The sequence below is a fragment of the Carettochelys insculpta genome, chromosome 12 (assembly GCF_033958435.1).
Source record: "Carettochelys insculpta isolate YL-2023 chromosome 12, ASM3395843v1, whole genome shotgun sequence".
In the NCBI taxonomy this organism is placed as follows: domain Eukaryota; kingdom Metazoa; phylum Chordata; order Testudines; family Carettochelyidae; genus Carettochelys; species Carettochelys insculpta.
This window is the reverse complement of record NC_134148.1, coordinates 36,894,921-36,921,517: the sequence shown is the minus strand read 5'-3', so window position 1 is coordinate 36,921,517 and position 26,597 is coordinate 36,894,921. Positions and strand designations below refer to the sequence as shown.

At 44.7% G+C, this 26,597-nt stretch overlaps 1 protein-coding gene across 3 annotated transcripts in view; it reads left to right on the top strand.

The window, feature by feature from the left end:
• The window catches only part of LOC142019748 (protein FAM169B-like), a 67,968-nt gene extending 57,662 nt beyond the window's left edge, over positions 1–10,306 (top strand). For 2 of the 3 annotated variants that reach the window (XM_075006986.1, XM_075006988.1), the window contains 2 exons: positions 3,006–3,103; positions 4,209–5,108. In XM_075006986.1, coding sequence (XP_074863087.1) covers positions 3,006–3,103; positions 4,209–4,436 — 326 coding nt within the window. In that variant the 3' untranslated portion in view covers positions 4,437–5,108. Of the gene's footprint in view, positions 1–3,005; positions 3,104–4,208; positions 5,109–10,241 lie in introns of those variants that run through there. The other variant, XM_075006987.1, reaches the window with a different exon arrangement.
• Positions 10,307–26,597: the final 16,291 nt, after the last annotated feature.

Genomic DNA, 26,597 nt, shown 5'->3' with positions numbered 1-26,597 from the left:
CCAGCCGCAACTCCACAGGTGAGTCCCTCCCAACACAGGAGGGGGAAGGGAAAACCAGAAAGCAATAAGGTGGAAGGAAGGGGAGTGAATAGAATGTGGGACACTGGGGGAAAGAGGTGAGACCTCAGTGGGCAAGTCGTTCCACCACTCCTGCTGTAGTGTTCAGTTTTTAATTTATTATAAAGCTGGAAATCCCACCCCCATCCCTGCTAAAGGAGACTGGAGTTGGAGCTTGTGTTACCAGTATCATGCTTTTGCAGGAGAAAAGAGAAGTGAAGGTTATGTAATAGAATGGAGCTCCTGAGGTGTGACCTTATTTAACCTGCACATGGATGTTTGCTTGGATCTCTATAGCCTTATTTGAGGACATGAATGAGTTTCCGATGTATATCTTCGGTGTTCCTTTCCACCTTTCTATGACCCACCAGCGCAAGGCAATGCAGTTCAGTCTCATCAAGTAATGCTGGAACATGTGACAACAGCCAGCAAGATTAAAGAGCTCCCCGTCCTGTTCTGATCTATTTGAACCACCCTGCTGCCATCTTTACAAAGCACTATGCATGGTAGAAGGAAGCTATTTAATAGCTATAACAGTGTAACTTTTTGGCTGCATACAGAGTTGTTTTTCAGAGTGTTGTGAACAAATTCTTGTCATAGAATATTGTAGGGCTTTTACAGCAATATGTGTTCCAAAAAGGTTCCCACAAATCTGAGATCAGAACTGTATTTTTTGCAAGCATCTGGAGCTGCATCTAGTGGCAGCACAGATGAACTACACAAGTCTGCACACCAGAAATGGTGCATAGGTTTGGGTATTCACATATCTGTAGATATGTGTGAGGGAGATATATCTGTAGATGGTTATGTTCATTTCAATATGTTTGTTGAATTTTTATCAATTGTGGCAAAGTCCCCTATCAGCCCCTGTGGGTTCCTGCGCTTCCTGGCAGCTTCCTCTGTTGTGCCGCAGAGACTCACGGAGACCCCTTGCCTGCCCAGGCCTTTCCAGAGGTCGGAGTCTCCGCTTAGTGAGCCATCCTCATCATAGGCAAGTCCCAACTGGGGAGGACAGGGCCAGTCCCATTGCAGGCCCGTGCCTGTTCTAATGTAGTAACCTTCTGGGGAAGGGTGGGGGGAGTCCAGACCCGCCCTCTACCCTGGACTCCGGCCCAGGGTCCCTACAAGGTCAGGTGGCTGCTGGCAGGGCCTTCTCCCCTGCCCCAGTGTAGGAACCTACCCCGGGCCACTTCGCCCACTGCTTCCCTGTGTTTGCTCTTGCTCTTGCTCTTGCTTTTGCGTGCACCTTCCAAAACCTTCCCCCTGCAACCAGCTAGGGGGAACCTTTTATAGGGAGTGCAGGGCCCCAGCTAGCCAATGACTGCTGACTGTGGCTACTAGTTAATGAGGCCCCCAGCGGTCTGTCACACAATGAATAACAATAAAAAGAAAGCTCTTCAGTATATCAGTACATGGAAATGTAAAATATTCACTTTTGGCTTAATTTTTCTTAGAAAATCAGCCAAGGTTAATTTACATCAAATAGTTGCGGTAACAGAGAAGCAGCAGCACTTGTCTAAGAAGGCTGTTTCATATGTGAAAATAATTTAAATATGCATCCAGGCTCCTAGGCAACATTCCCATGGGCAGAATAAATTTTGTTATGTGCACCCCCAATAGAAACACGTACTGTCCACTGTGGATGGCTGTGGGTACTTTGCTAATCAGCTGGATGACACCTAATTCTCTCCCGGGCAGCCGCCCAGGTGCTCATCTCTCAGAGGACACTACTCCTACATGCTGAACTAGTCAGCTCTGAAACGAGCAGTTCTAGAGTAATTAAGACCTATAAATGTAAAGTGAACACGAAAAGATGAGGTGGGAAAGTACTGTCTTTTATTGGTGAAGGTCCTGATGAAGAGCTCTGTGTGAGCTCTAAGGCTTGTCTCTCTCGCCAAAAGAAGTGAGTCCAATAAAAGACAGAACCTGCCTTACCTTGTCTCTCTAATATACTGAGACCAATAAGGCTACAGAAGTACTACTTGGTAAAAGATAAGCAAACTATTCTTACACTAATTTCAGTGTGAAATAGCTGCTTTCCAGGCATTAGGGGGGTCATGAAAAGCCTATTGTCTAAAAAGGCACTTATGAAAGAGTAAACGCTCTGAGGAATGGATTCCATTTAGTGGAACAAACTTTCAACCTAAAGCTAGAAACGTTTACAATGACATTTTAGTTTTACCATTCACATGACAATGGAGGAATGTTCTGCGATTTTTAACATGATCTGGGAGTAATGACAGCTTAATAATTTATTTTTCTAGTCTCTCTGCGCTCATTTTACTCAAATTAATAGTCAGGAAACTAGATTCAATCAGAGCTAATTTCTTGGACACTGGAAATATTAGACACCATGCTTCAGTCTCAACCACCGCATTTCTTCTGCAATAATCAGAAAGGAATTGTACAGTCTCTAGAAAATTAACCTCACATGCTGTTGTTGCATAGGAGGACCCTATATGTCAAGATAGTGGAAGCTCAGAAATGTCAAGCACAGTATAATTAAGCCATTTCTCAGATGTAATTATACCTCACAAGAACTGCAGATCTAGAATCTGAGTGCTAATGGTTGTGGTTGCCTCAACAGCCATAGCAGTTTCATCTGTTTGCAGGTAGATGATGCAATATTTACATACAGAAAATTTTGTGTGTGAAAATGCCAGATGCAGGGTTTTACCACCTTCAGATGGATGGGCCTGTAAATATTTCAGGTGCAGGCAGCTATTCAAAAAGTGGGACTCTTCCTGAGACCAAACCTAAGCATTTATTTTTCGTGGCATTGTTACCCATTGTAGCAGGTTCTTTTTTCTTACTGGGCCAGGTTAATTGTCAAAATTAGGGGAGAGTGAGTGAAATTGTATTAGGACAGCATCTTATGGGGGTTTTTCTTGGATCAACTCTTACTATGAACATTTGCCAAAATTCTTTCATTATGTTCTTGTCCTCAGAAAAAACAGCTCGTCAGACTGCTTCAGAGGAAGAGGGGAGCTGTCCTGTAGCTCAGGATGATGAACCCAGATGCTTTGAGGCAGCTCAGATGAACGAGGTGCTGTGATTAATATGTCATTTATGAGACACTTTGTCATAATCATGTTTTCCCTGCGTAGTGGGTTGGGAGCCTATGGAGTGACGCAAATAACCAGGGACGCTCGTCTATCTCTGGGCTCTTGATATATATGGCCAGTGGGGCCGACAGCTGCTGCAGGCCCTGGAGCAAGGTGGGAGGGGGACCTGGCTCTGTGCCCTGGAAGAGTCGGGGTCAAGAGCATTCAGAGCTCAGCACTGCCTGGACCATGGTGCTGCCACTCCGCCCCCCAACATAGCTGCACATAGCATTTACAGATTAGCCATATATAGGCCCGCTGATGGTGGGGGAAAGGGTGGGAGGCCTGTATATGGCTAATCCATAATTGATGTGGGGGCTAGGTGATGAAAAGTTTTTGCTTTACTACTCACTGAGGTGTGTGAGCACCAATCCCTAATGCTCTACACTAAAAGAAAATATATTGACAGATAAGGTGCCTCACCAGTTTGCACTTGTTACAGCGTGATTATAACAGAGTTGGAACGCACACCAGTCTAATAGTAGGTCTGTGGTCACTTTCTGAGCTGACCTGGAGAGAGATACTTACGTTCAATATGCCTGTATTGTGGTTACTTGGCACTTTGCAATTATAACTCCTTATTTTTATTCACTTAAACTGGGAATCTGCCCACAACACAGCCCCTTACCGGATCATGGCCTAAAATGATCTTGGCAACGTGAATGGACCAATTCTCTGTAAACACAATAAAGTATACCCAACGAAACAAATCAAAATAACAAAATTCTTCAAATAGTTAATAAAGCAAGGAGCAGAAACAAAACACTACAATTTAGGACCCATGGTTATTGTGTTTTCTCCACCTCCTTTAGGTTGCTACCCAACAGTTACTTGAACTAAGTTTTTTTTTTTCCCCTTAATGCAGACAGTTCTGAATTTTTATGCCCTGTATCAGGAATCTCCTGTATACCAACAAAATCGGTATGTTTTGGGGTCCCTGTTGTTTCTAAGGGCATCTCAGATTAGGATCACATCACTGTTTCTACACTGTATCTGTGTACCTTTCATACAGTCAGGGTGATCCTTGTGTTTTGGTTCTCATTTCAGGGAGGTGACTGCATTCCGGACATTAGGAAAGTAGAACAAGAAGCCAGAGATAATAAAGATGACACATCAGAAGAGGCAAGGACATTACTCCTGCAAGTTCCTAAGGAGGAGGACTTGAGTACAGCAGGTACAGTAGATGCACAGCAATGTAAGGGAGCTAGGAAAAGAACAAGCACTGTGGTTCTACTTGAAGACCAGGATGTTAAGCATCTCCGAATGGTGCCTTAATTGCCTCACTCTAGGAGCGGAATCCACTGTGCAGTCATAGAAGTCTAAAATAATAGACTAAAATAATCATAATCCTTAACCACACTGAGATTTCCCCAGATTAGTTGTTTGGTAAGCAAATACTCTGAATCTTGGGTGCTTTCTAAAAAAAATAAACTGCTGTTCTAGCTGTTCTTTCCTTTTGCTTCCTTCCAAGAAATTAACTAGTAGTCACATCTAGTTATTTCTATCCTCTGAAAAGATTTTAATAGACCACGTGAGTTGTCTAGAAAGAAGTAATTAGGTGACTTGTAGATGCTGATGTAAGAAGATATTTCTACAGAAACAACATCTTGTATTATTCAAGGGAGGTACTGTAGTACAGGTTGGTATCAGAATGATAGCTATGTAAGCTCCTTTTCAAAAAAGAACAATTGATCTGGAAATTCTTTCAGCTGAGCTTTTCCAGCAGAAAAATCTGCCTTAAGCAATAAAGTGGATGCGGGAGGGGCAGGGCAATCTCTCCCCACTCCCCACCCCCAGCCCCAAGGCCTACATTAATGCAGGAGTTTGGTAAAGAGAGAAAGCTACAGGACATAAATTGCCTTTATGTTTAGACACTGAGATCAGGTGGTGTATATAATTTGAGGCACAGATGCAGGACCTTTGTATGGATTGTTTATCTCATGTATTGCATTTGGTGAGGACCATGGTGTCCCTAATGCTTTACAGTAAAATAAAATATATTCAAAGGTAATGTGTCTCTCCAGCTTGCACATGTTACAGTGTGGTTAAAAACAGTCCTTTCTCAACTTTCAGGCCTTACCTTGCAAGGTAAAGTGAGTGTGGTACTATCTGAGCTTGACTTACTGATGTATCAGGAATGCTTTATTTATAACACATGAATCATTGCAGAACTTGATTCTACCCTTACAACCAGCATCCACTGCAGCACCAAATGGATGCACCAGGTTCCATGTCACCACAGAGGGTGTTGCTGTGATGGATTGGGATCCTGTTGGCATTGTCACCTGACATGCTGAGATGCCACTGAGCCTGCTTTCCTTGACAGCCTGAGCTCCCTGTATCTCTTTCTTGCTGATCCTAGCTCTCCAGCCTGCTTCAGCATGGACAAAGCGCTCATAAGGGAGAACACAGAACAAAGGAGGTTACTAAGTAACATAAAATAGAACATGCAAACTAGGGGTATGTTTACACTGCAAAGTTTTTTCAAAATAACAGTCATTATTTCAAAATAACTTTGCTAGTGTCAACACATGCAACCAGTATTTTGAAATAGGTAAACCTCGTACCACAAGGAATAGCACCTTTTTCAAAATAGCTATTTTGAAATAGGGGCCATGCAGACAGGGAATAGTGCCTATTTTGACATAAGCCATGGTGTGTCCAATGGCTCTTTTTCAAAATAGACTCTATTGTGCTTAAACGCTGTATTTCAAAATAGCTGAGGGCTATTTTGAAATTCATTTTGTGCATAGCAATGTTACTTAAATAAAAATTATTCTAGAATATCTCTTCTGGAATAGTTTATTTTGAGATAATGCTGCTGTGCAGACATATCCTAAGATTAATACACTAAAGAAATTAGTAACATGCAATATCTCATGTTGAAAGTTGTAGTAATCATTTTCACAGACCAGACATTCTTCCAGCCTGGGCCCTGTTCATTTTCACCAGTTCACACTGAATTAGCAGCAGCCATCTTGCATGCTGTCCCAGGGGAGAACTGATAACCAAGATTAGGTCACTTCCTTCCCTTAAGTAGGATTTGCCTAAGGTGGGAATCCTTTGTCTACCAGACCTGATTCTCCCCCTCTTCCACCCACCTTGTGGAAAAGTACAGAAGCCAAGATGGATTACAGCAACAGGTGAAATAGTCAAAGGTCATTGCAGAGCCAGTAGTATTTCTTACAGGTTTATTCTTCAGCTCACAAGAAAACCATGTTGTCACACAGTTCATTGTCTTTTACTAATGGGCCATTAGCTCTGTGTCTGGCTTCTTCATTGTTGTACCTGATGGGCTTTTTCCAGCATAAACACATTGATAATCTACAGTCAGTATTCTTGATTTCAGGCACAGAAATGATACATGCATACAAATAGGATGAACGTAGGAAATCATAACCTTTCCAATGATATCTCATATGAGGTGTCTCAAATAAAGCATGTTTCATCTATGTCATATTCATTGTCATAAGCGCATTCTCAGAAGGAATATGAAAGGCCCTGTCACAGCTGCATTAAAGATTGGACACATGGGTGTTGGGTAACATAGGTTAGAGAAGGACTGCTCATGCTCTAGCCCGGTGGGAAGGTTGGAGGCACAGCATGGTAGCACGGTCCTTCAGGAAGGACTGGGCCATGGCCCGGCCCTCCAGCCAGATGCAGAGAATTGGGCCACACAATCTCCTGGGAGATGGTAGGGCCCTGCCCCGTTGGGTGTTAACCCACCTATGGTCAGACATTTAAAGTGATTCATAGAGAAGCTGCACAGTACCATGCCCACAGATTACTGGGGTGAATTCTTTCCCTTTTACACCCTTCTTGGGTCCCCACACAAAACACATCATTGGTTTTGTGTAGGGAAGAGTGGATTTCACCCATAGACTCTAGTTTAACATATCACATAATCATGTATTTAAATTGATCCCTGTTCAACAATGTGCTTCAGTATCATTGAAATCATCTTTTGTAGGCATCTCGTACAAAAAAAGGGAGTTACCTACTTGTGCTGTAATATGTAATGAAGCTAATTTTGCCATGAGAGGTGATCACAGAACCAGCCATAATTCCAGTGCGGAAGCGATTAGCAACCTCTGACAAAGCTCACCTATCTCAGAGAGTAAGATTGACCATGCATACGTGGCTAATCTGTAGAGGATAGGGTGACATAATGCAATGAATGTAAGAAATGGGGATTTGTTTAGGAAACAATGCGCTTGTCTGTGACATTTTAGTCTCACTCTGCCTAGGTAAGGGTATGTCTGGCATCTTTTATTAAACATTGTATCAGTTATTTGCTGATAACTGGCCCAAGGCATAACAGAAAATAAAGGCAGAGGTAATCTTTGTGACAGCTGATCCCATATTTCATTTTAGTCCATTCTGGCAGCTATATTTCCATGTGGTAGTCTGTATTCTAAGGCTGCGTCCACACTACGGGCTAAAATTGATTTTATTAAAATCAATTTATTAATGCTGTTTTTTTATCAATTTGATTTTGAGCATTTTCACATTCCCATGTGCTTCGCACAAAATCAACTTATTGCTGCCACTCACAAGTAGTTTAAATCTCCTGCTGCAGCAGCGCATTGTGGGAACCTATCCCACAGTTCCCTGAGCCCCATAGCATTCTGGCTATTATCACTGGTTCAGCATGGGAAAAAATGCCCCGAAAGTTGATGTGGGTATCTGATGATGTCTTCCCACATTTCATTTCCTACATTTCGTATCTCTCATTCCCTTGCCATGTTAAACGAATGTCCCTTTTTCCAGGCAGCGTCTGGCTTTCTTGTATAAGAAATGTGCTTTTTCTAATTGAGGGGAGGAGGAGGGTAGTAAAGTGCTTAGGAATGGTTAGACAACAAGATTTCTGATTTCCCAAGCGACAGATTTTTGAAAATGGGATGCAAAAGCACTGGATCTTTGCAGGCTTGGATCTGGATTTAGACCTCCTGGGAAAGAAGATCCTCAGATCAATAGTTTTGTCTCAAAGGCCCAGGAGCCAACCTGGGGCACCAAGAGGTGGGTCCCTTCTGGATTGGGCAAAAGGTTCAGACCCTCCGGGACCCTGTGGGGTGAGGAGGATCTGCTCCAAGTCCCCAAGGTGAAACTCCATAATGCCCAAGCCTATGCCAGTTGGTCGCCACCCCCTGCTGCAGCATGGAGGAAGTCCTGGTGAAGGTGAAGGAGGTTCAGCAGTGCTAACTCTGTGCCCTGGAAGCTGGCCAACACTCCAGGGCAGGACCCACCAACTACATCTGGATATAGACCTCCTGGCAAAGAAGACCCTCAGAACAAGAATTTGTTTAAGTAGACACAGTCACTACATTGAAACAGCAATGAATCGTTGAAACAGTTACATCTCAGGGTGACTAAAAGACACCCTGCTGCAGCCAGCACCCAAAAATCATGACTGCACAGGGAGATTGCCCATGTGCCCCTATTACCAGTGTGCCCAGGCTTGGATACAGGTTTTGACTTGACAAGAAGACCCACAGAACAATAATGTTCATCACTGCAAGCCTTACTTCGAGAACCGTGGTGATTGTATAGCTACTGCATTGCCTTCATTGAAAGGGTTATGGCTTGGGGCAACTAAAAGACCCCTGGCTACAGCCAGCACCCAAAAATCTTGACCACTGAGGGAGATGTCCCCTGGGCGGCTAAAAGGGCCCTGGCTATAGCCAGCCCCTAGTCCTTTGAATAAAACCCATACAAAAATTTCCTCTGAGAGGACAACCATGCTAGTGACAAAGTGTTTGCTTCTATTGCCCCAAAATTGTGACTGGCCAGGGAGACTTCCCCTGGCCGGCTACAAGACGCTCACTGCGCTCAAGCTGCCTGGCACCTTGTGCATCACATCCTTTTATTGGTTCAGGGTCAAGCCATGTGATGTGGCTGGGTGCAGGAATGTTCCAGAGTGTGTGACGCCTCCAGCAGGAGGGAAGGCAGGAGAGGTAAAGGTCGGGACAAAATGTAAGCAGCTGAAAAGAAGTTTCTTGTCAAAGCACAACCCCCCCACCCACAGACTAGCTGCCACGTGATGTGGGTGAAAGAAAGTTCCAGAATGCGTGGCACCTCTCAGGGAGGGAAGGCAGAGGATGTGGGGGGCAGGACAACATGTAAACATTTGAAAAGAAGTTTCTTGTCCTATCAGACAAGCATGACCCCCACCCACAGCCTCGCTGCCACATGGTGCATGGGGCAGCAGCTGGTGCCAGGCAGCTCAGAGGAAAAAAAGGCAGCTAGCAGGAGTATACACAGAACCACAGACGCCACAGCCATGCTACCAGCGAACAAAAAGAGATGATTTTTCAGCCTCTCATGATGCTACAGCCATGGGCTTCCAGGAGCCCAATTGAAACAGTCTTCCTGCTGCCTAATTTCCTCCGCACCTGAGAGCAGTGTAGATGGAAGAGTCCAGATTTGAGTGGGGCACATACAGGACATGTCTGGTGGCTAATGAATTTGATTTAAAGGCATGGCACTTCCTCACTACCCTTCATTTGGAATTTTAAATTTGAGCTGAATGCTACACCCGTCAGGTTACTACAATACGATGATATCAATATTATGTTGATTTTTGTGCACCATAAGTCGAGCTAATGGAATTTACAGTGAAGACAGGCACTTGGAAAAAGCAGGCTCAATTACTTAAAATTGATATTACCTTGTAGTATAGACATAGGCTAAATCTCATTGTCACAAATCAGAGTTGTTCCAGCACCATCAAGTGGGAGAAAAGTCCAAGATTCATCTTAATTATATATTTCAACTTAAGGTATTTAATTAAAGTCAGGTAAGCTATGTTTGAACTTGTCAAGTTAGACTAGAAGGGTTGGACAATATAGTACACGTGAAATAAGGACAGAGAATGTTATTAAATTAATTCCATACCTAGGGGCTCTTGTAGTCAAACAGGAAACATGAAGTTGTCAGTATATCCAGCTTAACATTAAGTTCTCTCTTTGGTGCCCAATGATCCACATACTGGTTTCCTAACTGTTGTACCTTGATGTTTCTTTTCTACCATGAAGGGATTTTCTTCCTCTGCTTTTGCTGATTGAGCCCCTTATTTTCCAGGTAACACGCCTTTCAGGAGAAACAAGACAATGGGAATTTTCTAAAGATGAGCCAAGGTTCAGCTCTGATGGGACAGAGTTCTCTGTAGGTTGAAAGATGAGCAACTGCCCCAAAACTAGCAAACTCAACGTAGTTTCTCTAGCCATAGACAAAAGGCCAGCTAATTACCGTTAACAATTCCCCTCCTGATCATATGATTTAAGGAGCTCATATTTTTGGCTCACCTGCCCTTTCCATCCAATGAAGGAGACCAAACACAAATATTGGAAATAAAAGAAGATGGAAACCAGCCCATTGTTTACACCCAATAGAGCATCACAGATTGGGTGTTCTAGGTTAGCAGAACCAAAGCAGCCAGGCTGTGGGTGGCATTTGTCTCAATGACAAATGCTATACACTTGAACCTCTTTGATCAAGCAACCCTGAGAAACACGGTATGTTGGATTAATGAATTTTTCTGACCATGAATGGTGAGAGGCTATGAGAGAGGGATGGGGGTGTGCTCCACTCCTGAGAACACACATGGCTCTGTGCATCCTTCTGCTCCCAGGAACCTTGCCCTTGTCCCTATGGCAGTGGTGAGGACGAGCTTCCAGAGAAGTGTCACTGCACTGACTTTCCCCCAGCTGGGAGGGGGATGGGTGGGTGGGAGTTGCAGTGCACAGCTACATCCTCTTCCCCCTGCCGGGATCTGTACCCTTTGTGTTCCCTGCACCATGGACACACTCAGAGTGTGGACATTCAAGGGTATAAGGAAGTAGACTGCTACCCATTCTCTTCCCACCTGACATCATACATGTGCGCGCTCTGTCTCTCTCTCTCTCTCTCTCACACACACACGCAAAATAAAATAAATCCGTTACAAGAGATATACAACCTTCTATAAAAGTATCGGAGGGATAGCCGTGTTAGTCTGGGTCTGTAACAGCAACAAAGGGTCCTGTGGCACATTACAGACTAACAGAAAAGTTTTGAGCATGAGCTTTCAGCATCAGATTTCCATGACCAGCATCTGATGAAGTGAGCCTGTGCTCACGAAAGCTCATGCTCAAAACTTTTCTGTTAGTCTAGAAGGTGCCACAGGACCCTTCGTTGCTTCCATAAAAAGGACACTCTTTAGAACATCTGATGTAAAGAGTGCCCCAGTCTGACTACCGATCTTCTCTGAGCAATTCATTTAGATGCTCAGACCTGTAGCTGGTTCTTGCCTAGCCTTAACTGTTTTTGTATAGGAGACACAGGTGCTGCATTTGGTTAATGTGCCAATCTTTCATTTTTGCACCCATTTGTTCAGCTCTGTTGTCAATCGCAAATGCAAAGACTTTGCTAATCTCAACTAGTGGCACTGAATTGATTTTTGTTTATTTATATGCTAGTCTATTGATAGGATTCAGAGGGGAAAAGGGCAATTGCTCTGGGTCCCAGTGATTCAACAGGGGTTGGAGCATTTGGCGGCTGCTACTGCCACAGCAGCAGTGACCAGAACTCTGGAGTCCCGTGCAGCCACACACCAGGCAGCATTGAGGGCTGCCTAGGGAAGGTTTGGTGCACTCCCAGTGTTGCTGAGGCTGCCTGGGGAAAGCTAGCTCCAGCCACGCCCCTTTTGCCTGAGGCTCTGCCCTATCTGGGGTACAGAGCACCCCCCACAACTTGGTCAGGGGCCCAGCAAGTCTGTTGGCCCCACTGTTTATAGGTTTTGTGTGGTTCTCATTACTGCAGCATCTGAGCACATCTTATGCAGTAATGGCGTTATCCTCACAACAGTTCAGTAAGGTAGGGGAATAGTATCTTTATTTCACAGTTATTGAACTGTGGCAGGGAGGCTATGTGAAGTCACGCATGCCTTCTGTGATAGAACCAGAACCTGCATCTCTGGAGTTCCATCTCAATGCCTTTAAGCCAACAGCATTTTCCTCCCACAACATGGAGCACCAATCTTACCTTTCACTTGGGAATAAAACATTTTGTGTGAGGAAGACCAAAATGGCATGTAGAGAGAATACGTTGGGAGTGGTTGGATGTTTGAATAAGCATTTTGGTTTAAGCATCCAAACCTTCATCTTGGCCACTGGATTACCCCACTAATGGTATTCGCATCTCCATCATCACAACACAATTAATGCTTCTGCTTATGGGAGAGAGGAGAGAAAGGGCTTTGTGTGTGACGGCGGGACTGCTGACAGTTCAGAAGCAAGATTTGCCTCCTACCAATCCTAATGAATGTTGGATTACAAATTCATCCAAAAATAAAATACTTCACCTCTGAAATATGCGTTAGTAGAGTCACCTATCTAGAAACCCATGACAGATGACAGCAGAATCAAGGGTCTCAAATGGAGTGTCATGGATTCTAAGGCCAAAGAAGACCACTATGATCACCTAGTCTGAAATCATGCATAACACAGGCCAGATTTCTGCATAGAGCCCATAACTTGTGGATGAACTACGAGGGGTGCGCAAACTGGGGGGCACGCTGACGCTTTGTAAAGGGACAGGTGCAGAGCGACTGGCCCCCTCCTCTTCTTCTGCAGCTTCTGCTGCGTAGTGAGCCCTCTGCTGCTGAGTCAGAGGGCTGGTGACACAGTGGAAGCTGGTGAGGGATGGGAGCCAATCACGTTGGGCCAGTCTGGGAGAGGGGGTGGGCACACCTGTGGCACCTGGCCTGCTGCTGAGCTGAGGCAGCTGCTTCCCAGCAGCAGGGGCCAGGCTGCCTGGAGGTGTCCCAGCATGGCACTCAGCCTTCCCCCATGCAACTGCAGCTGGCCTGACCCCATTGCGCTTCCCCTGCCCCTGGGAGGAGCCGCTGCTTACCCAGCGCCTGAGCCCCTGGCCAGCGCATGCTCCCATCCACATCCCTTCCTGTGGTCCTCCCACAGGTTGGTGGGGGGGCAGAGGTCGCAAATTGCAAGGTCAAAAAGGGAGGCACGGCATAAAAAGTTTGCTCACCCATGAACTAGAGCATGTATTTTAGAAATACATCCCGCCTTGATTTAAAACCTAATGTAATGGAGAATGCACCACATTGCATGGTAAATTGCTCTAAAGGTTAATTACCATCATTTTTGACAACACACATCTTATTTCCAGTTTGAATTGATCTAGTCTCATCTTCCAGTGATGGATCTTGTGATGCCTTTTTGGCTAGATTCGAACCTTAGCCTGTCAGAAAGCTCTCCAAGTGTAGGTACTCACAGCCTGTGATCAAGTTATCTTTTTACTTTCTCTTTGATAAACAAAATAAATGGAGCCTGTTTGACTTGTCAATGGAAGGCAGATTTTCCAGGCTTCGAATCGCTCTTGTAGCTCTTTTCAGAACCCTTTGCCATTTCTCAATACCCTTTTCAAAGTGTAAACACTAGCAATGGACAAGATGTTCCAGAAATGGTCATGCTAATGCTATAGACTACGACTATACCACTCCTCTTTGATGGTCACTTGTTTATGAGCTCATGTTCAGGATTCCCACATCCTTTTCAGAGTCACTGCTTTCCAGGACACAGTCCTCCATCCTGTCAGGGATAGCATGAGCTAAGCAGTGATACCCACAGCATTTTTATAACACCAGTCTCCACTTGTTCCCATAATGAGTGTGCAGTGTAAAGTTTGAACCGGATGCCAGGAAATTTGAGCTATGAAACCATTTCCCATGCTTCAATAGCCAGAATGGTCATGGTTAGTACATATTAAAATTTGGTTTGGCACCAGTGTTTTATATAATATTACCACAAGATGGCACCCTTGTACAGCTTAAATACTCATCAACGTCTAGCCTGTCCTGCATATGACAATAATGCAAGTAAGACTTTGTTTTACCTACCTTTTTAGCAGCGTTACTGGAACGGGAGGAATGAATAGGGTACAAAAGAGGCTTTTCCCGTATTTAGTAATCTGTTTATGTTACAGCTGTTAAGTTTGTCTTTTGACAGGGAACAGACTTAGCCTTCCAGGGTCTATGAACCTATGGTAAAATCGCTGCATCAGCTTGACTACAAAATATAGTGGGACTGTGCCCTATGGAAGGAAGCTTGGCTTGAAGCTTTTTTTACTGCTCCCTTCATTTTTCTCTGGGCCTCTCAATGGATGACATTAAGAGGTGCAAAATATACATTGGAGCCTCAAGTCTACTTTCTCTAAAGTTCTCAGCTGATCAGTAGCCTAATATGGTTCACAAATGCAATTACAGCTGTTTCTGATCTTTTTCTGCTCTCTGCAACCTTAGCCTTGGAAGTCATGAAAATAATGTTGTTTCATTTTATTTAATATATTAAATACCTGACTATGCTGCAAATCTGAACTCTGTGTTAGAAAGCAAAGATGGGTCATATGGGCTTTTTGATAACACTTTGTAACTGTGCAGCTAAACCTCCTTTGTGTCATTTGACTGTTCTGCTGGATGCATCTGTTACTTATTTCACTGCTCTCTGACCATCTTCAAATCTTTAAGGCACACATGCCAAAGTGAATCACTCTTTGTGCTCTTACTGCATTGGTCTCATAAGGAGCTTACAGATTTAGAAGCATGGACTGAGCTCCTATGAGATCAGCAAATGCTTTTTCTCATTCTTCATATGGGTTAGTTGACTTGGAGAGATGGCATGCCCAATGTCACATGGTGAATTAGTTGTATCTGGACTAGAAAATAGCATTCCACCTTTAGCTTATGCTCCTGCCCAATAAAAAGGTGCAGTGTTGTACCCAGCACAGAGTGTCTGCCTTATTTATGATCGATTGGTGCTAAGCCATTTCCTTGGTAAGGTGTGTTCCAGAAGAAAACCAGATAGATCATTTAGCTCAATAACCAAAATGGAAGGTTTTAAATATGAAAATATAAAGCCATTAAATCATGTCTTTTGGTGACTTTTGCTATGGAGGAAGAAAAAGAGTTTCAGGCTTTGTTCCTAACGTGATCGCTGCTGAGATTTACATATTCATAATGCTGTGGTTAGAGAAGGAATAAATATTTCCAAGTAGAAAATCTATTTTCTGCAAACCAGACAGTGAACTGCTCATATAAGAATGATACTGGCTAAAATTTTCTGTTTGTTATGGCCCTGTTTTCCCTTATGTTTTAAATTATGCAACATACTTTAAATGGACTGAAGACAAAACTACAATTGCATTATGAACGCTTTTGTTAGTTTTCATCTGTTTTCTCACTTGATGCTGAAGTGCCAGTTTATTTACCACTGTTTGCCTGAGGCTTAGTGTACACTAGAGATTAGGTAAAATTTAGGAAACTTGGGTCAATTTGCTAAGCAATCAGTCCTCATTACAGGGTCTGTTCTGTTGACTTTAAGGGCTCCTAAGGCTGACTTTTGTACTCTTGCTTTTCACAAATAGTAACACCAAATTTGACCTTAGGATAGTACAGTTGGAGCATTGTGAAACTAAATGTTCTTGGCCTCCTGGATGTGTCCCACAATGCCCCACTGTGACCACTCTGGCTACCACTTTCTGCTCTGCTTCTCTTCAGGTGTGCAGCAAACAGCCCAGGAAAATTTGAATTTCATTTCTGTTTGGCCAGTGTGGAGAGTGGAGCAGACACCGCACCTCAGCAACACATTTGGCCATGAATTCCTACGATTGCAGATGAGCAGCCAGCATCCAAGAGTGTGCAGGAGATTCAGGACCTCATTGCTGGGGAGTGGGCGATGAAGCTGTGCTGGCAAAATTAGAAAACAGCAATATTTCTTTTTGCTACCTAGAGGAAACAGGGAAAGGAGCATTAAGCTATAATAGCGCAAGCTGCTGTGCCATGTCTAAACCTCCCTCCTTCACTCACTTCCCCAGGCTCCTGGAAGAGGGGAAACTTTCGCTGTCCCAGCAGAGCTGGGAGTAGAAGCAAACTCTGACTGCGAGAGACACGGAGCTCCGATGGCACAAGCTGCTCTGCCATGCCTGCCCCCCTCCACCTCCCTTCCTTTTTCCAGGCCCGGGGGGGTACGGGGGGAGAAAGGCTTAATGCTCCAGCAAAGCAGGGAGGAGAAGCACCTGATAACCTCCGCTGCCACAGCCCCTAGCCCCCGCCCCCCATCCACTTGCAGCATGCACAGCTGAAGAAACTGCTTTTGCAATCACAGGCTTAAATGCATGCCCCAATCTGTGGCTTACCATGAATGGAAACAAAAAGTACCTGCTGTACAGAGAATGCTTAAAAACCAAAATTTGTCCTTGCACAGAATACATCCCTATTGTATACAACAGAGATTCTTTCATGAAAGTGCTTTGTGTGTTGTTACATTTGCTGTAGATGAGGTAAGTTTATGTCCTTAATGTGTGTCCTTCACTTACGTTTTGTTACAATGTGTGCAACAGTGGGCTTATTGACCCTAGCTCACCCTCTCTCCAGCTGTTAGACTGGCACCGGTCCGAAGGAGAAAGTGAACATAGGAAGGTATCGTCATAGGTACGTGGACGCTGCCCACACAGACAGGGCACAGTTAAATGCATGAAGGAGAACCATGCTGGAAGAAAGGAGAGCGCTCAGTGGGAAGTCCAGACCCAGGAGGAGCTGTTGAAGCTGATGGTGCAGCAAACTGCGCCCGTGGGATGCCTAGTACAGGAGCACGAAGCTCTACTGCTGGCCCTGGTGAATCACATGCCCTCCTCACCATGTTCCCTCACCTCCCTCCATGAGCACCCCAGAATTTGGGCTGGGAGGAGTCAAGGGCAGCCTTGCATTCTACTCCCAGGAATGCTTCTGAGAGCAGAACATCGACGTTTTCCCACCTGTGATGGTAAAATGCCTCTTGCTTTTGCTTAGCCACCCCTGGAGCCCCTGCCATAAATTCCTTTACTGTCTCCTGAATAAAAATGATAAAGCTCACAAAAACAGTCTTTATTGCTTGTAATGCATGGGCAGGGGGTGCTGACAGGATTTACAGGCCAGCACGCATCTTACAGGGTGTACCTCCTTAACAGCAACAGACGTGACTCTCATGTTGCTGTCTGGTCATTCATAAAACCGTTTTTCAAAGCCTCCTGATTTGCAGCGCCCCTCGCTGTGCTCTGCTTATTGCCTGGGAGTCTGGCTGCTCATAATTATTGGCCAAGTGATATGCCTCAGCCCTCCAGCCTGGCATGAAATTTCCCCCCTTGCTCTCACGTAACTCATGGAGCACAAAGGGGAATGTTGGTTTCACTGAGTTTCTGAGTCAGGAGGCTCCTGAACCCAGCTTTCAAATGGCCAAATGCACATTCTACAACCACTCTGCACTCAGTCTGGTGGCTGCTTAGGCTCTGCATGTACCACTGCTTGATGGGTGAGGTACTCACAGTACTTGCCACAACAGCTTGAAGCGGTAGAGGTCCTTGCTAGCCTTGCAATGGTGTCTGCACAGATACAAAATAGGGGCACAAACACACTTTTTGCCATTGCTTTCCAAAGGGAGAGGGAGGAGACAAGTGCACTGTGGGCTGCTGCTGGTGCCCTGCTCCCCCCACACCAGAAGCACCTGCGGTTCTTTCTTGTTCCAGCTGATGCTGGGACAAAAACCTACAATGAAACAGGGCAGCATGAACAGTGAGAAAGTTGCCTGCAGTGCATTGCTGACAACACTGAAGTGGGTGATGTTAAGGGGGACCCAGTCCATCAACTTCATGTGCTAGTGTGGACATGCAACCTCGACTTTACAACGCAGGGTGCTACAAAAATTGGCCTTAACAAATTTGACCTAATTTTCTAGTGTAGACATACCCTTTGCCACTGTGATTATTCTATTGAGTTTTTGTGTTCTGAGCTTATTTTTAAACCATCTCTTCTGGTGTTAGTTTAGCACAAAGGGATCATTGTTAGGAGATCAATAATCTCCATCCAGAATGATTTTTTTCTCCCCTCCTCGTTACTCTTGCTAAAGTTTAACTTCTTTTGTCCTGCTGAATGGATCACCGTGACTGAGAAATGTTGTATGTGATGCGATCATAACTTTTGATATTGTACATATATTTTGCAGTAAACAAATATATTGCCAGTGGCCTTTGATTTGAAAGTTAATAGATCAATCCCTTTGTGTCATGCTATGTTCAAGTTCAGTGACCTGGAGAGACTGAGCACGCCTCATCAGCATACACAGCCTCTGGTCAGTTGGATTGACCTCCACCGAACAGAATTTGCTGCTTTTGGAGACTACAGATGTCTTAAACCTCACTGCATGGAGCTATGGGGGAAGGAGGGGAGAAATACATCCTCCAACCAATTCCTTAGAATGGCTAGTTTTCTAAGTTACTACATCTAATTTTTTTTTCCTGGGTTGTCTCTTCTTATGACTATCTTAACTCAGAGAAGTCTAAAGCAAACTCTTGTCTCCACACTGCACAATACGAAATAGCCTCCCTCTTCCAAACCCCACTTCCCTTCTGCCTCTCAGATTCTGGGGCTGGTTCAGTTGCTGTTAAAGCTCTTTCTCTGGTGCTGCCTGCAGAGCCTATCTGCTGTAATACAGGCTGAAATGGTTCTTTTATCCTAGCTTGCTTAGATGGCTGGTGGGTAAATCAATTGGAGTGAAAGGCTTATATTGTCTCTCTTTGCTGCATGCCAGAGGCACAAATATCTTCATTTTCATGCTTTGCTTGGAGGAGGCTGAAGCCTTTGGCACAAGCCACTTCTGCTTGTTTGACCTCCTTTGTGTGTACAGAATGGTGAGGAGCAGCTCTGAGAAACATCGAACAAAGCTATCAAAATAGCAAGAGAAAAGGTCAGGAAGGAATCCTGCTCCCAGTAGACATCAGAAGCAGCTATAAAAGATGATATTTAGCATGTCCTGCCTGAGCAGTTAAGTTATCAATGACATTAGTACCTACAGGTAGGAAATACTCTTGAGAAAATCTAATGGTTTGCATTATACAGTGCTGCCATGCTGACTGTGGAAGGCAGATTGGAGGCAAGAGCTTTTGGCCTCCAGTAGGATTCTGCTGCTCTTTCCAAGTGAGGCTCTGTGTTAGGGTGACCGTCCGTCCCATTTCTGCTGGGACAGCTCCCTATTTTGGATGCTAGGAAAGTGTCCCGATTTATTTTTCAAAATGGGGCTAATTGCCCTGTTTTTGCAGGGAGGAGTGGCTGCCATCGAGCTCCTGGCTCCCTGTGCCTAGGGGAAGCCAGGAGGAGCACCAGTGGCTGCTGCCCCCTTCTTAACTTTCTGGGGCGTGGGGAGCCAGGATCCCACCCATGCAGCTGCCTCCTGGTTCCTGGCTCCCCTAGTCTGTGTTTACCAACAGGGGGTCATGGGGTGATATTTCAGCCCAGGAGGAGAATGTTGATATATGGGAAAACGGGGTTGTACCAAAGAAAGGCCAACAATTAGGCATGAGGAATGCAATGTTCTCTTGAGCTTCCATGATTTTGCCCGTACACAGGTTTGTGCTGAAGTAGCCACGGGGAAACTTGGCCAGTCTTTTTCCCACTCTTCTTTCTCCACAGCGGGGCCTGAAGGGGACTTAATTGTAATTTATTTAGCACTTAGTGGCTGTAATTATGGACTGGGACCCCATTTTACTAGGCATGGAACAAACATAGAAGAAAAAAAGTTAATGCCCGCCCCTAAGAACTTACAATCTAGATGTCTGACTTTATTTCTCACCTCGTGTTCTCATGCTATTAGACACCAGGGGAAACCTGGAAGTCCTATCCTGGCCAAGGCAGAAAGGCACTGTTCCTGGAAATGCATAGAGGAAGCCAGTGTTCAGGGACTCAGGGCCTCCACAGTGCCATTGTAAAACAAACACTTGTTCCGTGTGTTTAATAGCAGAGTAGAGACACAGAGAAGTTGATGTGTGGACTCAGATAAAAAACAAACAACTTTGCCATATTCCTAAAGATGGCTTCAAACCCAGGACAATAAGGTGATTTGGTGAGGACATGAGCTGGGGCTTGTTTTTATAGCTGGTATAGATTTTTCATGGTCCCTTGGTTTCAACTGTCTTTCTCACACATGCTTCTGCTTCATCCTTCTTGTACTGCATTCAGAGTCAAATCCAGGAGCAGTCGTGAGCCTGAGCCATCTCTGCTTTCCCACACGAAGCCCTGCCAATGTCTGCCATCGATTCAAAATTACTTACCCTGGATTCCAGGGCTGCCAGTCTCTACAATAATGCATCAAAAGTCTGGTATAAAGCTTCATGGGGAAAAATGCCAGTCCTCCTAAAAATAGAAGATTTTAGTTGGGACTTACACTGGGTAAAACTGGCTGCACCACAAATAGATGTCATGCTGTGACACCCCCAGCCTTTCCAATGTATGTCAGGTCTGAAAATCTTCTCCTCCTGCATATAGCTGTAAATGGGGCCATGTTGTATAGAGATGGTGGGGGACAGCAGGATGACAAGGAGCACCCACCACACTCCTCACTCTTGGGGTGAAAAATTGGCATGACCCCAGGTTTTCAAGGGATGAAAGTTGAGTGTAGTAAGGCCTAGTGCCACTTTGGACTGTCCACTCCCCTGCATTAACGAATGCTATTTAGGATCAATGGCTGGCTCACTTGAACAGAGAGAGCAAGACTGCTGAAAACAAGAAATGTCCCAGAATTTATTTAAGTTCGTTAAGATTTCCAGTTATTTGCAAACAGGCTGCAAACCTTCAAATAGAGAGTAGATTGAGGAACGGATGCAAGACCTGGCACACTAAAAAGTCTTCAGAACACAAGCTACAGACATTCATAAACAGATGCCTCAGCACCTGTCATGTTAAATGGCAAGACCTGGTTACAAATGAGGAGCTTTGGAACAGAGCAGACCAAGAACCATTTAATAGTCAAATCAAGAGAGGAGAATGGGGATGGCTAGGTCACACTCTCAGAAAACCATCGTCCAGAACGTCCATCAAGGTCTGAAATGGAACACACAAAGAAAACACAAAAGCAGAAGCCCTTGGATAACATGGAGATGATCTATTGAGATGGAAGGGCAGCAACTGGGGTACTTCTAGGGTCAGCTAGAAGTTTTGTCCTGAAACAGAGTGAAGTGGAGGAGACTTGTGGATAAGATGACCTATGCTCCACCCAGAGTGCAAGGGTTTAAGTCAAGTAAGGCTTGATCTACTGGTTGACTGCAGATACGCAATTCTAGCTATGGCAATTGTGTAGCTAGAATCAACATATCTGTAGCTGACTGTAAGGTCTGCCCTCATTGAGGGAGGTCAACAGGAGCATTTCCCTCCCTTATTCCTCACAAGAAGAGAAGTACAGTGGGCCAACTGCTGACCCCAGAGGGATAGATTTTACATGTCTTTACCAGACATGTGAAATCGAACTCTGGAAGATCAACCAAGGTGGTTAAATACTGGTATAAATTACCTAGGAAGGTTGTCGAATCTCCACATTGGAGACTTTTAAGAACAGATTAGATAGACATCAGGGATGGTCTAGACTGTGCCTGGTCCTGCTGTGGGGGCAGGAGACTGGACTCAATGACCTCTCAATGTCCTTTCCGGTTCTAGTGTTGTATGATTCTATGACCAGTCAATCTCCCATTAAACATAGACAAGCCCTAAGTCAAGTAAGGAAAAGAATGAGACACTGGGATAAGGGAAATCCAGGGTGGCAGAATACTGGGCCACTGTGCTTCTGTGAGGCATAAGAATGAAAGTAAGCACCTGTGCTTGCAAATTGTGATGGGATTTTCCTAATTAATGCTGCGGTCTCCTTATTAAAGTGTAAGTTGTCCTAGCCTGACTGCCAGTTCACAAGAGAAAAGGGGAAGCTAATTACAAAGAAGATCCCCACAGATGGCTTATTTGAATCTTTAGTAAAACTGTAGTATTCATTCGCACAAGCAGAACAACACATCTAAGAATTATGTGTCTGGGAGTTTAAGAACTGTAGGGGGGAGTCGATGCTGCTTTGAGGTTATTTTTAAAACTGATACTGAATAGGTCAATACCCCTTAAGCATTTTCGTCTTTAATTCTCTTAATGGTGTGGCAGCAATCCTTAATTGTATTATTAAAAAAGCTTTGAAGACTGTATTAATGTAATGTGACCTCAGCTCAGTCAAGATCACATTTTCATTATGATTAAAAGATTCCTTGTCCTGAAACATTGATCTCATCTGCAGTTAAATGTGCGAGATGAAAAACCAGCATTTTGCTGCCTAAGCAGCAGATGGCAGTATTGCACTTTGCTCCTGTGTTCCTTCTCTTAATGAATCTTCACCTTAGAAAAAGGGGCCATGAAATTTTCCCCTCAGCTTCCAAGAGTATTTTTCACTAACATGGTGTATTAAAAATTCCAGAAGCAAAATAATTTGAAATTACATTTTGAATCTGAAGCTGCTTTGATGACTGGAACGAGGAGCCAGGTTTGCAAACCCAGGCAACCAAACTTCATGGCCTACTGTTGCAACCATGCCTATGAAATGAGCATTCGACTGGTAATATTGTAGCATCCAGAAATATGGACTGAATCCAGTGTAACTTCTACAGCATCAATAAGGTAGCACACAGGTCCTGGAAGGAAGATCACTAATTTGTCTTCAGTTATGATTTCTCTGTGTTTTTTCCCCATTGATTATATCATCAGTGAGTGAAAATTTATGTGTTCAGAAGAAAAAAAAATTGAAAAAAGTCCTAACATCCAATTTTAACATTTTCTGAATGAAAAGTTTTGATTTTTTTAAAGAAAATTGATTTATAGCAAAACTTAATAAGGCTTGAAATCCAAATTAAGTGTTTTGGCTGACCTGACTTTTGAAAATTTGGGTTTTTACCCTAATTTGGGACAGTTTTCTGGCCAGCTCTGTCCTTCTGTTTGGTTCCTCACATAATGGATGCATTTCTGACTGGCGCTCTCCATAGGGTTCACCATTAGCATGTCCTCTTCCTTCACACTGCTGCCTCAAGACAGGTCCTGTTGGGGAGAGGGGAAGGATAAACAGCATGGCAAGAAATGCTTTACAAATGGTGGCGACTGATCACGTGATGAGAAGGTCTGAGGTGTGCTACGGTGTGTGAGGCGCTATAAGGTTCAGTAGGTAGACAAGGATTTCATAATGAAGCTGACATCTAGGGCCAGCAATTGTATGACAATTTGGTATATGGTGGCAGCTGGCTGTGTGACCCGAACAAAATGAACCTACCTACCTACCTGTCCAAACTTACCTGCTCTTGCAGGTATATGCTATGTATCTCCAAATTTTTGCCTGGCACTAAGGGTGGTGTCCCAGAGCTCCGCCCTATGCAGTGGAATAGTTTGTACAGTGATTCTGGAAAGCAGAAGAGAACATAGAAGGGTGCTATACCACAAATGCTGGCTGACATCTATAAATAGCTACTGTCTGTTCAGGCCCTGTGCTTGTTCATAGAAAGTGCCATGGTGATTTTTAATAGCTTCGCTGGCTGCAGGAAAGTTCCTGGGGGCATTAAATAGATAGCAGGAAGATTATTCCATGCCCCACTACTTCATCCAGCTTGTGCTGCCCCAAGTGGCAAAACTTGGTGAAGCAGAAAACAGATAATGCAGAATTTTCTCCAGCTGGAATGGAGAACAGCTGTTCCACCAACGACATGACAGCAGCAAGCCAGCCCTGGTGCAGAAGACTTGCATTGCTAGATATCTCTGAATTGAGCAGTGCTGGTAAGATATATCTCAATGCTTGAAAGTATTGCTCTTTTAAAAAAAATGTTTATGGTAGTACCCACAATGCACAAGGCATTGTCTCGTCACTTAGTAGTCCTGGGGGAGTTTTGCAATTGTTGCATTTAGAGCCCAGGACTGATTTAGGAAGGAATGGTCTTTCCCAAGAAACTTGCCTGTAAGGGCAGATGGTAAAATAGCCAAACATTGGAGGGAGGTTGTGTGTATGAATGCAGGCATGGGAGTGTAATAAATATATCTTTATATCATATTATCACAGGTCAGCTGGCCCCAGTAAATGAAGTAGGTCCAGCTTTGATGTGCCAGAGCAGATGCTTCTGTTGGGCAAATTAAGAGGCCAGGCAGCACCTGAGGACTATGAAGGCTCAGGGAATGACCAACTGAAAGGAAGCCCCTGTGGGTCAGAGCACACTGGTTGAAACAGAGCAGGCGAGAGCTGCCCCATGATGCATCCAGAGTTTTGCCAGGAAGGGTGCCCAAGTTTCCTGCCTGGACATCCCAATTTGAGCAGGGCTGTGACTCTGTGGGCCAGGTCATAATGCCAGTCAAATTTGGCATGGGTGGGCCTTGGTCATCATGGGGACATCCAGGATAACAGTTGGCATTGCATCCTGGCACACACAGTCTCAACCACTCCTTTAAATTTGGCCCAAGTGGATGTCTGACATCCTGTCAGGAGTAAAGAGGGGGGCCCTACTTCCCCTTCTACCTTCTCCCACATTGTGCACCTGGAGCTACTGATGGAGAAAGTAAGCAGAAAGTAGAATCATAGAACACTAGAACTGGAAGGGATCTCAAGAGGTCATCAAGTACAGTTCCCTGCCCTCATGGCAGGGCCAGCTGCCATCTGGATCATCTCCAACAGATGCCTGTTCAACCTACTCTTAAATATCTCCAATGATGAAGATTCCGCAACCACCCTAAGCAATTTATTCCAGTGCTCAACCACCCTGACAGTTAGGAAGTTTACTTAATGTAAAAGAGCTTATCTGCTGACTGCTCTTGGGCTGGAGGAGCTGGACTGAGAAGGGGAGTGAGGGACATTCCCCTGGTAAGAGAGTTTCCAGCAGAGAGCAGGGTTGCATTTCATCTGGAAGAGCTACAGTGGCTGTCCTAGTGCAAGGACAGGAGAGGACAGACAGTCACAGAATGATCAAAGGTCCGAGTGTATGGTATGTGAAGTATCCAGGGATGGGGGATTCTGAGTTTTAATGTCTACTTGTGTGGGGTGAGAGCTGGATTAATATTTGGAATTTTGGCTGTGGACTATTTTGACTTTGTTGTTGTAATAAACCAGCCCAAGAAGGGATGACATTGAGACAAGAGAGGCTGACATAGACTGAATGGAGTGGGCAGGCATGACTGTCATGCCACAGGAGGGCAGTCGGAGCGAGGTGGCCCTTTGACAGGTACGTGTGTGTCTGATGTGTTGCATCCTTAAGGATTCCAAGGGCTTTACAAGCCAAGAATAGTGGATTTGTCTCCATCATTAAAATGCAGCCATCTCTTGGGGTGAAACGGCAGCTGTGCAACAGCTCATAGAAGCACTATACAGTAATTTTAGACAAGTAATGCGGAAGTAAACAGTACTCAGTTAAAAGTTCTGGGAAATTTTTTGATGGACAAAGTGACCAGATTCATCTTTGGCAGCATAGAAGGACTTAGCATCCCTTGTCTTCTGAAAAGTGCTAAAAGTGCTTCAACTACCAATGCAGGAGTTACGATGGGCACTTGTGGTATAACTCAAGGGTCACCAGATCAGGTTTTTGAAAGTCTGTGCTTAATTTCAAGCTCTATGTTCAACTGCTTTCACTCCACCACAACACATACTGCAGTGCTTTACGTATACCAGTGTTTCCCAATTGTGTTTGGCCACGGAACCCTTTTAAAGAATTTTGTGGAACACCTAATAATTCTTTAACTCCTCTCAGCTCCAATCTGCCCCGCCCCCATCCATAGTCTTAACCCCTCTCAGCCCCAAACCTGCCACCCTATCCCCAGGCTTAACCCCTCTCAGCCCCAAACCTGTCCAGTACCTCACCCAATATGGCAGATGAACCTACCTCTGCTCCTCCGACTCTAGTCCTGAGGGCCTGATGCAGGATGACACAGGACCCATCTGACTCCCCTTCCGGTAATGACAGGGCAGGAAGCCACAGGGGACCACAGAGGAGTCAGCAGTGACAGCGTCTGGAGCTGCAATTAACTGATTAAGCTCCAGAGCCCCAGGTTTCCAACACTTGACCGCGGAACCCTTACTTTCAATTCGTGGAACCTCGGGATTCTGTGGAACACCAATTAGAAAACACAGACATAGACTAATGCATGCGTCACTGACCTGATAACTTTAGATTTTATTTGAACTCAAATATTTCCAGCATTCCATAAAAGCTAGATTGAGACCATGACTTTGGAGAGCTTTGTCAACAGCCTCTGAGTTGTCTTCCGCTGACTGCTATCTCAAGATTAGGTCCTAGCATTGGGCATAATAATTCAACAATGAATTGCTGCATGGACTTGGGGACAATAGGTACTTAGACATGGGGTATCTGCTATCTCTGGTGATTCTTTGGTTCCGCATTAAATGCCTGGTTTGCTCTTTGTGATTTAGAATGAACAACAAAAGCCCGTAGAGCAGCGGTGGGCAACCTGTGGGTCCCTGTCTGTCCCCTCCACTACATGCCTCTCGTGCACTGGGTCACCACAGCCCTGCACTTCCTACAGTTCTCCCTCCCTCCCAGCACTTTTGGAGCACCATGAATCCACTGATC